A 16,343-nucleotide genomic window follows, 5' to 3' on the forward strand; every position below is an offset into this window, starting at 1 on the left:
ACTAATGAATATTCAACAACCAAATTATCAAGAAGCACGAAATTCAGAATTGAAATTAACTTCATGACAATATCAAACTATAATGAGTTTACTATAATAGACATCCACTACAGGATGTTTTTCCTCTACACAAAGTGCCCATTTTAATCAATTTGGTATTGGTCCTAAAATCAATATTTTTTGTAAGAATATTTTACCTATTGTTTGTACCCTAAATAATGATATTAATTTCAATACCTAGCTTCTTGACTCAGGGGCTATTAACCATAGTGCATCCTTTTTCGAGTTATATAATGAATAAAGAAAAATTTTACCCATCATTGTTAGCCTCCCAGATGGAGAGCAATTGATTGCTAAATATTATGGAATCATACACATTTAAGAGTTTGTTGTTCTGAGTGACGTTCTTTTCAAATTCATTTTTATCTCTATTTCCAAATTAAATAATTCCATGAATTATCAATTATTGTTTGTGGGTAATAAGTGCTTCATGTAGCACATCTCCACCAAGAGGATGATTGATATAATTAATATTGAAGTTGGTATGTACAAATTCAAGCCAACCTCTAGCCTTCCTAATAATGCATCTTTTGTTATATTGAATCATTCCAATTATGTCAATTCTTGTAATAAAGTTTCATTGATATATGACATTGTAGATTAGGATATTTATCCAATGAAAGAATGCTGGCCAAGAAATATCATTATCTCACTTCAAGTTTAGCTACAGATATTTTTTGTGATTTATCATAATGCTAAACAACAGAAATCCAATTAAAAATTTTCAATCTATTTTTCCTTTTATCTTAATACATGTTGATATTTTGGGCCCTTGCTTGAATACATCTATACATGGTCATAAATATTTTCTCACTATTATCAATGATAATACTATATTTGTTTGGGTTTTCCCAATGTCTTTAAAGCTAAGGCAATATCTCTTTGATATGTGCTCATTTTACCTATTTAACAAATGCATTTTAGCAAATATCTAGTTTAATTTCATTGAATATCTTGAGGATTTTACTTCCTTTTATCTAAAATTTCCTAAAAGCATTTGGAAATAATCATGTGTGGCAAATTAATATATATTTTGATGAATTTCTACAGTATATGAAGAAACATAGCATAATATCTTAAGCTATAGAATCAAGCTTAGGCAACTATAAGGCGATTTTTATAAGATTCAATTTTTTCCTCCACAGTTCAAGTAGGAGATATGGTGCTTAAGCCATACGAAGAAAACTTCACCATGAAGTAACCTCAAGCACCAAGTTTTGGAGCTCAACCATGGAGGAAACCCACCATTGAAGAAAGCTTTGTGAACAAACGACATAACCAACATCTAAGCTACAAGGAAACCCTCAATGGAAGGAAACCTCATTAGTTTAACCACAATGATTGAAGCTTCAACCAACCCCTAATTTTCTATAAATTAAGGGGCAATGCCCCCCTTGTTTTCCATCTAGAAACGAATTTAGAACTCCATTGTACATTTAATTTCTCTCTCTAGAGCCTCTCTCTTCCATTTTTCTTGTAAAATCTTAAGTTAGAGGAGACATGAGGAAGGTGCAACTTCTCCTAGGATCAATTGTTAGAATCATCATGAGTGGCTGAACTTCCAAGTGTTTGGATTGGATGTAGCTCGTTTGAACTTATGTAATGGTGTTATTTTACTGTTTTATTCAATTATTCTTCATGTGTTAGTGATTCAATTCATGTTTCATGTATGAGGAACTAGTCAATCATATGTCACATAGATAAATTGAGTTAGGTGAAAGTTAATTCATCTTATAGATTCAATTGAATCATCTAAGGTTGTTAGGAGGCAGACATGTCCTTGTATGACTTAGTTGGTGTAAATAGTCTCAATCTTAATGCAAAGAGTTCATTCGTTAAGGGTGAGACATCACACTAAGTTTGAATGTCTTTAGATCTTAATGAACCAATCATGAGCCTAGGATTACATTAGTGTACAACTAGGAACAATGAGTTAACATTAATAATTCAATGAAATAGTAATTGTGCATAAGAACATAATTGTGAAATATAATCCCAACACACTTTATTTTATCTGTCACATATTTATTTTGATTCTTAGTTCTAGATTTCTATTACTTTACAAACAAACATCTATTTTCATAAATCCTAAATATATCACGAGTATTTGACAAGAATTTGATCAAATCGTATGGATACGACACTTGGTACTACAGCCGAACTAGTACACTTGTTGGTGTGATTGATCCCGAACTAGGACGTCATCACTCTTTTATAAGGATTTGTTAATTTTGTTGAAAGACAATTTGATACAAAAGTCAAAATTATTGGATCAAATAATGGTATTGAATATAACATAAGTCATTTCTTTCAATCTGTTGATATTATACATCAATCTCATGTGCTAAAACCCTCAACATAATGACATTGTTGAAAGGAAGCATAAACATTTACTTAACATGACTCCATCTCTTCTATTTCAGTCTAACATTTCCATCATTATTGGTTTTATGCTTTATTTCATGCTACTACCTTAATAAACATTATTCTTACACCTTTTTTTGACATGTTCACATATCAAAAACCTTATTTTCAATTATATTATGCTATTGTAGTTTGGGTGTTCGGGTGCCTTCATTACACCTTTACTCTTAATACTAACAAATAATAGAGATTACCTTACGTATTTTTAAGGTTCAAGTCTCATAATAAAGGTTACATTTTGTACAATCTTCATACATAAACCATTGAAGTCTCTCAAAATGTTATTTTTTAAGAGATTTGTTTTCCCTTCTCCACTATCAACATTATTAATCCTACCATCCTTGGTCACCCTTCCATCACTACTCATAATTGAAAATCTTTTTCTTCACATGTTGATTCTCCTTCCCTAATCCCTTCCTCTCCTCAAACTAAACCTATTTCTTCTAAACATTCCCTTAGAATCTAACAGAATCCAAACTAGACATCCTAAATACAATGATTATTGTACCAACTTTGCATCAACTACCATGATTAGTCCTCTAAGTACTAAACATCCTATTTCTTTTATGATTTAATATAACAAAGTTTTTTCACGTTGTCACATATTTATTCTTAATGCTTTTTCTCAATTTGGGCCTTTGTCTAATGTTGAGAATTGTAAATATGATTTGTAGGTTTGAGCTATAAATGATGAAATTTATGCTATAGAAACAAATCACATGTATTTGTTTACGTATTTACCTTTGAATAAACATGTTCATTACAAAAAAAATGTTATTCTACGAAGGTTTTGTTTTTTCGATTTGCAAGGTTTTTTACCCTTTGCAAATTAATTTGTGAGGGGTTTTTAAAACCTCCACAATTAGAGTTACCACAAACTATTTGTGGAGGTTTTAGACAACCCTTGGTATCTGAGTTATATTACAGAGGTTTTTCTGTGGAGGGTTTTAACCTCTCTTATTCGTGACTTATTTTATGGAGGTTTAAAACCTCTTTTATTTGCAACTATTTAAATCCTCCATTTTTTTCAGTTTTTTTTTTTGTGATAATACCCTCTTCAATAACTTTGTTTTAAAAATATTAATTAAAATAAATATACAAGGCACACACCTGACCTAAAACCAAGACAACATTGGCCTTGAATGTATGAATTGCATGCAAGAGCAACTGCAACAAACACACACAACAAGAGAGTGAGCGAGGAAAGAGCACCATAATAAAAATTAGTAGTAAGTTGCATTGTCTGAATAATGATTAGTTTAACAGTCATAAGGTAAAATTCAAAAATCCATCCCATAGAAAGTGCATTAATTAACATTAAAGTTCACATACCAATCATCAACAATTTATAAGGAAAGGCCAACAAAAAGCAACTCCAGCTCTTGCGATTGGTTCACATATTTTTGTCTTGCATTTATTACTCTTAGAGGTACAAAACACCGTTCTTGGGGTTCTAGCTAACAACAACATAACCTTTTAGGGGAACTATTGTTCAACACATTGAAATAATTAGAGAAAAGAAAGTGTCTAGTTTATTTGGGGAAACACAGAGATGGAGACAATTTAAAATGGCCATAGGTTGCCAGTATAAGTTGAAGTACATATTGCTTAGTCAACAACTATATTTCCTCTAGAATATGCAATTTATTTTTTCTGGTTTCAAGGTCATGCTTTCTTATTTCACAAAGTTTCCCTAATACTTTGTGAGAAATTCAAAGTACATTATTAAATCCATAGATTTGTGCAGCTTGAATGCTTGCAATTGCACCACCATCATGTAGGCCATTTGAAGTTATTATCTAATCTTACGGCACATTAAGGAAAATAGAAAACAAAATTATTCTCTACTTTAGAAAAATCTAAAGTCACATAAGATATACAAATATATTACGCAACACCAGTTGTATCATTAACACTTTCTCTAGCAACACCTAATTTAGTTAAGAAATCATCACTCAATCCAAGTATATGCAAGAAAAAATCTCTCTCAACGTTGTCTGTACAAAGCCACTTCACCTAGCATCACTTTCTACCTTGGCAAAGCCACTTCACTTGTTGATATTACAACATTGTTATTCGCAAAATTGAAATAGAAAAACAAAACAACATTGATTGCAAAGAGTGAGCGAGAGACCGGAGTGGGTTGAGAGAGAGGAAGAGTGCCTCGTGAGGATTACTCACAAACTCCCATCGCCGCTTTCGAAGACACAAATTAGAATCGTAGCTCACTTCTTCAAAACGATGAAAACCCTAAATCAATTTTTTTGTTTAACTTACGATATCAGATGAAATGCGAGATTGACTGAACGTCTACCAACGGGCATTGATCGAAGAGCACCAACTGACAAAAAATGGTCGACGAGCGAAGACAAAGATGACAAAGATGAACATCGATTTGATGAATCCAAATCGAGCATTCAGAACATCGATTTGATGAAAGAGTTTTCAGAACGATAACAAAAATGAGAATCCCAACTTTGGAAATGTGGGGGAAAACGTTAAGTGAGCAATGAGTGAAAAACACTGGAGGGAAAGAGTGACAAAATTGATGGAAATTCAAAAGTGTAAAATAATTTACGGACCTCTTCAAGAAACTGTTGAAACCCTCGGTAACTTCGGTACTTAAACAATCCAACATAATCATATTCATTAATGTTAAATAGCGGAGATTTTTATAACCTTTAGAAATTAACCCCCACTGAATAAAAAAATTTTGTAGTGGTTATTGGGTGCAAATGGGTATACAAGATCAAACATCATTCAAATGCTTCTATTGAACGGTATAAGGCTCACTTGATTGCTAAAAGTTATACTCAAATTGAAGGATAGGTCTACTTAGATACATTTTCTCTAATAGCCAAAATTACCACATTAGGCTTTTTTTAGCATTAGTTGTTTCGGATAAGTGGTTCCTCAAACAACTTGATGTCAATAATGCTTTTCTTCACAATGATCTCAAAGAAGAGGTGTGTATTGTCATGCCTTCATGTGTGCAATCTATTAAATCTAGTCATGTTTGTAAGTTACAACGATCTTTTTATAGGTTGAAACATGCTAGTTGTCAATGGTATTCTCGATTATCCACCTTTCTTCTAACTCACGGGTTCAAACAATCCTCTTCTAAGTATTCTCTCTTTACTTTGAAAAATAGGACTTCCTTCACTACCTTATTGTTTAATGTTGATGATATTGTTCTTAGTGGAAATATTCTATTTGTAATTTCTCACATTAAAAATTTATTATGACACTTTAAGATAAAAGATCTCAGTGATATAAGATATTTCCTCATATTTAAGGTTGCTTGTGAAGCTTTTGTTACCAATAATTGTCAAAGAAAATATGCTTTTGATCTTCTCTCACACTAACATGATGGATTCTAAACATGTTTTACTCCTTCTAATTATTACACTAGATTGCATCAATCTTCTAGGTCTTTGCTTTCTAACTTACAACTATCTTCAATTAGATTCTTGATTGACGGGTTGATATGTCTTAACAATATTGAACCCGATATTATTTTTATATTGTTCAACACTTGATTCAGTTCATTTCTCATCCTCCTATAGATCATTATACAACTCTTTACCATAATCTTCGGTACTTTAAAGTTGCTCTGAGATTGGGAATTTTCTTTCCCTTTACCAATGAACTTCAACTTAAAAGTTTCAATGATTCTGATTGGGTTGGTTGTATTGATACAAAATCCATAACTAGGTTCTTTGTCTACCTTTATTCTTCTCTTATATCCTTGAAATCTAAGGCCCAACCATAATTTCATGAAGTTCTTCTGAGTTTAGGTATCGTGCTTTTGCTAGTGTCACTTGTGAGATTCCATGATTCATATATTTGCTTCATGAATTTGGTATTTCTCCTAAATTTGCCTCGTTATTTTTGTGACAATATATTTGCTATTCACATCGGAACAAACATTATCTTCCATGAGAGAATCACTTATATTAAAATTATCATGATTCGTGATAAATTGCTTTTCGACTTGACTGAGTTTTTGCCTATTAATTCACCATAACAACTTGTTGATCGCTATACAAAAGCCTTAACTTTTGAAATTTTTCATTTTATTTCTAAGCTAAACATCAACGATGTTCATTCCTTATCTTTGGGAAATATTAGCCTTATCTCATATAAAAATAAATCTTATTATAAATGAATTAATATTAGTTTTATCTTTAGTTAGTATCAATAGTTAAAATAAATCTTATTTCAAATTAGTTAGTATTATCCTTATTTCTATTTTGTATTAGTCTTATGTGTAGTTTACTTTACACGAACTTTATCTCTCTTGTTAGTTTTATCGTAAAGTAGTTAGTTGGTTATAACTTATTCCTACATGTATAACTTGTAACCAATGTTATAACACAAAAATGAATTACACTATTTGAAATGTATTTTTTTTATATCTATCTTTTTTTTCCCTCAATAGTTGACATAGTATCTCGTGAATTTTACACATATTCTTAAATATGCATTAATGCAGTAATGACTTTTTGCTCCGGTTATTTTCCTCATTTTGTCTCGGGTCTGGAACCGAGGCATATTGGGACGAGACCTAAAGGCATCCCTTTTGGCCTCGGTCGTTACCCGAAGCCATAAAGTTTCTTTTATGCCTCGATTCTAAATGAACCGGAGCCATAGTGTTCCGTAACGCGTCGCCGACGAAATGCAGCAACCACCACCATCTTCCTCGCCATGAGCGAACCAGATCTGCATATGTTCGCTGTCAGCCACCGCGCCACCTGCAACGAACCATAACCACGACCAACCTCCATGGAAGCCACTACGTCACGCTCAGCAGCACCACCGTGACCGCGAGTTCCGGCACCGCAACAACAACCTGCGTTCCGCAACAGCAACAACACTGTCTGGACCTGCAACCACCAAGGCAACACCTGCAACGTTCACCATCAACACAGATCCACTGTCTGCACGCGAGCCAGATTCGAACGATCCTCAACGCTGCGCAAATCTGCAACTGCGACCAACACCTCCATTGCAGCAGCGAGAGCAAGATGCATTCTCCGCAATGCTCCAACACTGATCTGCATCATTAACGCTCACGCATAGCTTCATTACGCCGCGACACACAACCTGCAACAACAACGTCAACGAGCCATGGAACAGCCATGCCAGAGGGAGAAGAGAAAGGGTATTGTTGCAGATAGGGGGCGCGGGGAAGAAGAAGAGAAAGGGGGCTCGCGAATTTGGTGCCCTAATTAAACCATATGGCCTCGGTTATTAATTGAACCGAGGCATATAGCCCTATTTGGCACCGATTCAGACCCACCCGAGGCCAAAGAGGTAACAGCTAGTGGATTTTTGGCTTCGGGTCTGTGTAATCGAAGCATATGAGCCTCTTTTGGCACCGGTTTTTGGCGAACCGAAGCATATATCTCTCTTTTGCTTCGGGTTAGGCTAAACCGAGGCATAAAAGTTGTCTGAAATTGCAAAAATGCCACCGCACCATTTTATGCTTCGGTTCCTGGACAACCGAGACATATAAGGCGAGGTAAAAATCAATTTTTGCACTAGTGATGGTATGCAAAGTTAAGAAACATGTAAATTTATTTTCAACATTAAATTTTGTTTATCCTTATATTTTATGTTATATTCAATTCAGTCTTACCAATATTATAAATGACTTTTTTGTTAAATAAAAAAAAAGTTTTTATTTTCTTTTTTACATTTTATCTCAAACTAAACCTTCTTAGAATCTATTATCTTGTTATTCTTTTTGTATTATATCTTATTTCTTTTAAGTTTCTTTTCCTTCTGTTAAACATTACGAGAGTACATAATTTCTTAAATGTATTGCCATTTTGATTTATGGGATATAGCAATAATCAATTATAATTCGAGGAGATAGAAAATATGATGATAAAACAACTTTACACTACTCTAGTAAAAAGTTATTATATAAAATAGATGTATTAATTTCTATAATGATTATTTTAAAAATATCATGACAATATTCTTTTTATTAATAATGTAAAACTATCTGGTAAATTAAATACTTAAAAATTACAAATTTAGTTGATTAACATTTATTTAAATTTTAAGTACCTTATAGTGTTTTTAGTTAAGTCTTTATTAATTTTGATGAATGCTAAACATATGTTTTATTTCATTAAGTATTTTGTTCTTTAATTTTTCTCTCAAGAGTTGAAATGATTGTTGCTTTTGTCTTTTTATTTTTAACTTCGGGATCTCAACCTACATATTTTCTCTCAAATCTTTACCAATTTATCAATCAACTCAATGTTTAAAAATTGCGTGAGAAAAAATTAAAAGAAAGAAACAAATTTACAAATAAATTGGAAACTAATTTTTAAATAAAAATATTAAATATTTTAAACGTATAACAATCTTTTTTAATAAAAACAAAACTATAAATACTCAAATTTATTTTTTGAAGTAACTAAAATTTAATTAAGCCGTTAATTCAATGTTATTATGGGTCGGTGTTGAAAGCAAGCAAAACGACTACCCAACCCTGCGTTCGATAAGGTAGAATAGAACACGCAGCACCTGTGTCCGTTGATTTTATCTCTTCTTCTTCATCATCATCACGAAACTCAGACCAAATTGTGTGTTGCAGAGATGGATTATTCGGGCTACAACTACCAGCAGCAGCAACAACAACATTCCTATGGCTACGACCCTTCTCAGATCCAAATCCAACCCTACGATCAATCCTATGCCTATCAACAATACTACGCATACAATTCCCAATACGCTTATTTTCCCAACACACATCAAGGCCAGTTTCAATTCCAATCCGAACCCGCTCCTCTTCACCCTCCCGGAGTCAACCCCACCGTTCCGGAGTCCGCCCCGGTAATTTTTTCCTTTAACCCTTCCAATTCTTCATCACGTTATGGTTAAATTCATTTGTTCTGTTTAGTTTTCATGTGCTTAGCTTGCTTGTGAAATTTTTATGGAGAAAATTATGTTAATGGATCGTGACCTAATTGGAATTGTGGGTGGGTGTGATAATTTTTTCTAAAAGGAAACTCAAAGCAAGTAGACACAGTTGTCAATATCATGACCAATGGCAATGGGTGCTAATTCCTCCACTTCTCCCTCGGTAAGGAGAATGTTCCACTGATTTCTTGAGTTTTCATATTGCAAAAAATAAAAAACTGTCCTTACACAAATTGGGAACCACAAGAAAGTTGAAGCTCTAAGGATAGTACCGGGGAGGTCTGCCTGAATCATCCACACTTTTTTTCTGGTCAAGAACTTTACATTTTCATTAGCAACGTTGAAACTCAACAGCCATCTCTACAAATTCAGCCTTCATCTCATCATCTTTTATGGTTTTTTTGTCATCTTGAAAGCTCCAACTATTGCCGTGGGTCTGCAATTGACTTTTTTACCATTTCTAAAAATTGCCTCACTGATTCTTTAAGATCAAAGAGCTCATAAGAATTCTTCGTCACCTAGCTAAATTGATACCAATGTGATAATCTTTTATATTCTTTATTACTCTCACCAACTCACTTCTTTCTCTCTCCTAACAAGTACTTCAACCCCTGCACTGCCTGCACACACAGAGCTCTAATCTCCAAACATAGATTCTCTCCAAAACTCCCTATCACACACATAGGTACACACGCTAATAAACTGAATATATGTTTTTGATTGAATAATCCCCTTCAAGTTCCCCTGGAGGTGTTTATATACACCATCTAATCCTCAAATTGTAAGTTTGGGATATAACAGTTTATCAATTTCTGTCAAACAACAACCATAAAAGTCCTAAACTAACTCTGTAAAAGAGTTTATTACAGTGGGATTGGCTGTGTATAGTGAGTTTGTGATATGTTTGATAGTTAGATATGGAATGGGGTTTGTCAACCTGTGATTAGCAAGTTTTTGTGGACGTGTTTGTGATTTTTTTGTGGTCATTGAGGCAAAGGTTGCCATGGAAATTGCAGCCACCATTGTGGTCGTGATTCTTCTGTGTTCCTTGATATTATGGGAGATTGCGAACAAATGTGGTCTTCTGACAACAGTTTGCTGTCAAAATTGCCTCCACAATTGTGTTCGCATTGCTGTCAGTGAAGCCTCAAAGACCTTTGGACATTGCAAATGAAATTGCGATTGTTGATTGGTTTTTTAAACTGAGTAGGGTTTTTTGGTTGATTTAAACCGTGTATTGGTGTTTGCCATCTTAAAAGATAATGATTTGTTGAGCGTGAGGGTGGGTTATGCCCTGCCACTCTGGCTCTTAAATTTGACTAAAAGGTGGGATGCATGACCCACAAAATTCTCATGGGATAACTGTTTGTCCCCAATTGTTTACAGAAAGGCCTAGAAAAACTAAACTACCAAAACAAAAAGAGGCAAATATATTGATTTCACAAAGAAAAGAAGGAAGAATACAGCAAAGGCTCTGGTGGTTAAGTAAAAAGACAGTGACATCTGCTTGTCGGCTGTTTTCTTAAGGTGCAGCTTTGGCCTAATTTGGAAGAAGCCTTCAATTTGGCCACAAAGCAAGTGACATATACATGTGTTTTGCATAGGTCACTGAGTTTGTCAGATGATGGTGCAGGTGGCAAAAAACTCGTACTTGGAGAGGCACAAGTTGGTTCAAAATCACAACTGCTTTCAAACTTGCGATGCTACCCTCTTTGGAGCCGTATAGCTTCAAATTCTGTGATCACTGTCCATGATTGGCCACAATTGACATCATAGACTGCCAATAGCTGTCTTAACTACCCCTAACTCAATTAATATCCATTGGTTCTCACGGATCAATTAATGTCATTAGGCTTAATCAAAACTATTTTTTTATGCATATTAGTCGATGGTGTGATATAGTGGAGTGTCATGCAATGCACCCAGCAACTGCTACGGGACAAAAACAGTGAAGTGGTTTGGAATTAAGGCTGGTGCAGCTGCAGTAGCAGCACTACCATGACAGCCTTTGAAAACACAATTTTTAGCCCTAGAACATATAGTGTTGTTGGGGTAAAATATTCCACAAAAGGTTACCTCTGTTCTTTCACACTTTATAAGACACTTCTGTTTCCCATGTATTCTGTTTTTATTTCCTCCTCGGACTTCATAAGTTCACATTTTTCTTTTTTTATTTATTTTGTTATGTTCTTTTTATATCAATTTCTCCATCGTCTTTCATTTTTGGTTAATTACTTTGTTCTTATTGATTCTAGATTGATGGTCATTCTGTAAACTGTGATATTATTAATCATGAACTTCTTTAATTTTTTCTGGTTTTTATTTGTAACTTGTATTATAACATTTAAAGTAGTGGTCATCCTGTTCCTTTTTGGTTGTATCTCTTCCACTAAAGAAGATCAGTAGAACCAACAAATATATGGGTTTCCACGTCATTGTTTCTGATAAAGGCTTTGGCATAGGATATTTTACACACAGCAAAGGCTTTGTATATAATATTGCTCCGGTGACATCTTGAACTGTTGTATTATATTCTATGCCAATCAATTTGGGCTTTTATTTAGCTCTTGTAAGTTGCTTCGGTGTAACTGAAACAAGATGACATAAGATCGATTCAGCCAAAGTTAAGCCATATAGTATGGTTTATTCCTCCTTGACTCGATTCAACACATTCTCTGCTACATCAACATGTCTGTATCTTAATTTCCTGACAAAAAGGGGAAAATAACATTTCAAGAAGTAAAGGGAGAAGGCCGATTGAAGATTTTGCAACACTTATTTTTTAAACATTTTCTTATGCTTTTAGAGCAAATAGCGTGCGGTGCTTCCTCAGCTTCTTTTGGGAACTTCTCTGGACAAAAGGTCGTTACTGGATTAGGTATTATATCCTCAGCTTTTCATTTAAAACCTTCAGAAGGTGTTGAGAATTCTGCAAACTTGGCCACAACACCCTAGAGTGACCAGATAAAGACAGGAGTTACATAATATAAGCACAATCTATTGTGGCTCATATCATATCTTTGAAGTCACAATAAGGCCTAATGCTGGTGGGTCTTTGCTGGTTGCTTTAGAGCTGATGTGGGCATCAGATAATTTTGTTTCTCTTCTTAACTGTTTGGCCTTTCAAAGTAATAATCAGTGCCTCACAGTTTAGAACTAGAAACTTGTCTCTTTTTGTTATTCATTGAACATAACTTTTATTTGATATGGTTTGGTTTCTTTTGTCAGAGGATGTTTCTTTTCAGTTTCAGACTTAGGAAAGCGTTGATGATATTTTCAGGACCATAAATTGACAACTTATCAAGGATTGCTAGATCAACAGTATCTTGAGGCTCATAGAGATAGGCATGAATTGAGCCAAGTCCCTGGTGAAAGGGTGGGTGTATTTTGTTGGTTAGAAAGTTAACAAATTATCTGTGAGCCATTCATGGTGTTATCTAAACCATAATGAGGGAATTACATGTCACAATGGCTTATCAACAAGTATGATTTTCTATATTCATCTTATAATAATGCTATTTTGTTTGGAGATGAAATCTTCAAAGGTAATTATGAAAATGCTGAATCAAATATTGACAGATTTCAATTTTATAACTGTTTCCTTTGACATTTCTCTATCGGAACATTACCACATTTCTCTTTTTGTATCTTTTGTGTGCACATCTTGTCATTCTAATAATATACTCTCAAATTTCTCGTTCATTCGTACCTGATTACTGTAACCATATCAATATATTCTTGAATTCATATGTGAATTCTCTTCTTTACAGACTGGACCATCTCAATACAGAGGTAGGGGTGGCCGGGGTGGTAGACCATTTAGAGGGGCTGGTCGTGGTCGGGGCCATGGTAGGGGCCATGGTGTGGGGGGTGGTAGACACGCGCCATCTCATTCTTCTGGTGCTGCTATTTCTCATGCGGCAGGTGCACCTGCAGCTGCTGGGACTGGTTCAGCGATAGACCCTTCATCATCAGTCTCTGTGCCAACACAATTACCTAAACAAGCTCGAGTGCAACCACCAGCACCACGTAAGGTATGCTGTGAAATTTGTAAGGTTGAGTGCAATACTCCAGAAATCTTGGAGCAACACAAGAATGGGAAGAAACATCAGAAGAATATGAGGGTGCATGAAGAACTGCAAAGGCGCAATGCTCTAAATGGACAACAGAATGCGCAAATTCCTACCTCTCAATTGAATTTGACAGATCAACCTAAGCAAGTTCAGGAGTCTGAGAATAATGGATCCCCAGCAGAAAATTTGGGCTCGAGGGTTATAGTTAATAATAATCACGAGGACGAAACTCAGCAGCAGAATAATGTAGGAAACATTTCCGAGGCTTCTGAAGCACCTGAGGCAAAAAACACGGATAACTCTGCCGCCACAAGAGGCCGAGGAATAAAGCGGAAGAAGAAAGGAGGAGGAAAAGGGGGTAAATACATGAGAACCAATGATGGTTTAAAGCCTGTGGAACCTGCACAAACCATGTCTTTTAGATGTGAGTTGTGTGACGTTAAATGTGAGTCACAAGTTGTTTACCAGAGTCATGTGACTGGGAAAAAGCACTTATCGAAACTAAGGCGTGCTCATGATCCCCAAGCTTCATCTGGAGTAGGCCAGCAGCCAGCTCTGTCTGGAGCACTCTTGGGGCTTCAAGCCCTTTACCCTCCTGACATCAATGCTCTGTCTAATGCTATTAATGCTCAAGTACAACAAGGTGATAACGATCCACAGGTACTTTTGGCTCAGCTCCTGATGACTGTACTATCTCAAGCACAAGTTACAGCAGCATCCCAAGTGACAGGTGTCACTGCTGCTCAGATGCCTGGACCCATATCTATGGCTGGACCAAGTTATGAACCCCAGTTGTTGCAGACACAAGTATCAGAAATCACACCACATGTTAATTTGGAAAATCCTTCTGGGGAAACAAAAACTGAGGTGTTACCTGATCCATCACTGGAGTCAAAAGCTCAGCAAGGCTCAAGTGTCAGCACCCAAATTGAAGGTGGTGGTTCTGAAACTAAACAATCGGTGTAAAATTCCCCCAGTATATTTCTGTTGCGACACCCACAGCCAATTTCAGAATGTGAATCTCCCACCTCTTAGTAGGCCAAAGATGGTTCAATCTTTCTCTTAATTTTCCACTTTTTTTCTTCCCGAAAGGGTGGTTATATAACTGTTGTTGGGATTTTCTTTTCTCTCAGAGGTAGATTTGAATATTGTAGGAATTTGCTCATATGGATGTTGGGAGGTGCTAGAAATCCTTTGTTTTATGTTACTGCAATGCGAAAATTACCTTTGAGTGATCAAAGTCTGGAACGGATCAGTGAACGTGAATACGTAAGGATAATGCTGTTTAACATTTAAGAAATCCGAGGGACTTATTTGAAAATTTTGCTATATGCACTTAAAAAATAATTTGAAGAAAAGATTAAGTAATTTTGTTATTAGTTAATGTATAAGCTAAATTTAATTTGTAAAGAAGTTAATATAAAGGATTTACAAATTAGTTCATGCATACCTTTAATTTATGAAAAAAAATTATAGATATTTATGGAGAATGTCAATAAGATAACTTTTACATTGTAATTTATGCATAAGTTATGTATTTTAGCCTAAGAGATTTGTGTTTGAGGGTTTGTCTGGAGTTTTATGATAGAGAAAAGATTGATAATGGTTTTTTTTTAAGTTTAAATTAATTTATAAAAAATATAATTTTTGTACTTTGTTATATAGATTACAATTTTTTACATGGTAGTTTATGAAAAAATTTGTTAAAACATATTTTTGTTTCTTTTCTAAAATTAGTTGTAAAAATGTGTGTCGAAACGTACTACATTCTATAGATTTTGTATTTGCAAAAGAGGTTTTAAAACCTGAATCATAAAAGAAACAGAAATGCATGGCTAGGGAATGAAAGAACAGTGGAGGATGGTGAAGTACTCACATTACTTTGTAAATGTAATTTTTACTATGATTTTGATTTGGCCTCAATATTGCAGTAGTAAAATATAGCATTTACTATCACGCTCATACTCCCTGAACAAGAGTAGGCTTTATGAAATTTTTACTTTTTACTTTATTTTTATTTTTATTTTTATTTTTATTTTTATTTTTATTTTTATTTTCTTTTATTTCTCTCTCTTTTCTGTATGCGTAATTTATTTCATCTCTCGCCATCACCATGCACCGTAGGACATCTATTCGGTGGAGCCCTTAATCTTTTGGTTAACAAAAAAACAGTAACTTTATTTTTATAGAAAATCACAGTGAATTTAATTTATATGATAATAAGAGATTCTAGAATTTTAACATGTTTTTATACGAAATAATGTTTAACAAGAAAAATGGAAGAAATCTTGTTTGTTTAGTGTGAGTGGCTTAAAAATAATATGATAAAAAGTCTCATCCAGAGTGAAATAAAAAACTTGAGTGTGAAGATCCCTCATCACTCTAAGGTCCACAATGTGTGTTTAGTTTATCTGAAAAGAGAGGCTACTTGCTTCAGAGTGAGTCATGCACATGAAGATGGAGAGGGGAATAGCAATACTTTTTAAGTTTAGCTAAGGTATAAATTTTATTTGTCCATACCAATCCTTTTAAGAACTATTGCTTATTTTCATAAGGTAACATATAGATCATTGACTACGAGAGGTAACAATTTATCTATGACGAATGTTTTAAAATTTAGAATTCAAATATAAATGTGTTAAATTAATAAGATGGAATTTCATATATCTAACGAGTTATTGTAAAATAACATCGCTATTACAAAAGTAAATAAATAAAAGTCCTTGTAGTTCTTTTATTTTTTTTTCCTTTTTTCTTTGTTCACATTTCATTTAAAAGATTTAATTTTTTCTTCAAATTCATAAGTTATTCTTAAGTGATTTATTTTCTTTATTTCTTGTTATTTTT

The 16,343-nt window shown here is 34.2% G+C and overlaps 1 protein-coding gene across 2 annotated transcripts; it reads left to right on the forward strand.

The window, feature by feature from the left end:
- The first annotated feature begins 8,984 nt into the window (after nucleotides 1–8,984).
- On the forward strand, nucleotides 8,985–14,736 carry LOC114166604 (zinc finger protein 385A-like). 2 transcript variants are annotated; one of them, XM_028051351.1, is made up of 3 exons: nucleotides 8,985–9,336; nucleotides 12,704–12,799; nucleotides 13,194–14,736. In XM_028051351.1, exons 1-3 carry the CDS (start codon nucleotides 9,100–9,102, stop codon nucleotides 14,460–14,462), a joined length of 1,602 nt encoding a protein of 533 aa, XP_027907152.1. In that variant the 5' UTR covers nucleotides 8,985–9,099; the 3' UTR covers nucleotides 14,463–14,736. The 2 variants fall into 2 exon arrangements, with proteins under 2 accessions (XP_027907152.1, XP_027907153.1); XM_028051352.1 differs by lacking the exon at nucleotides 12,704–12,799 and having other exon boundaries at nucleotides 8,986–9,336.
- Nucleotides 14,737–16,343: the final 1,607 nt, after the last annotated feature.

The sequence above is a fragment of the Vigna unguiculata genome, chromosome 10 (assembly GCF_004118075.2).
Source record: "Vigna unguiculata cultivar IT97K-499-35 chromosome 10, ASM411807v1, whole genome shotgun sequence".
Classification (NCBI taxonomy): Eukaryota; Viridiplantae; Streptophyta; class Magnoliopsida; order Fabales; family Fabaceae; genus Vigna; species Vigna unguiculata.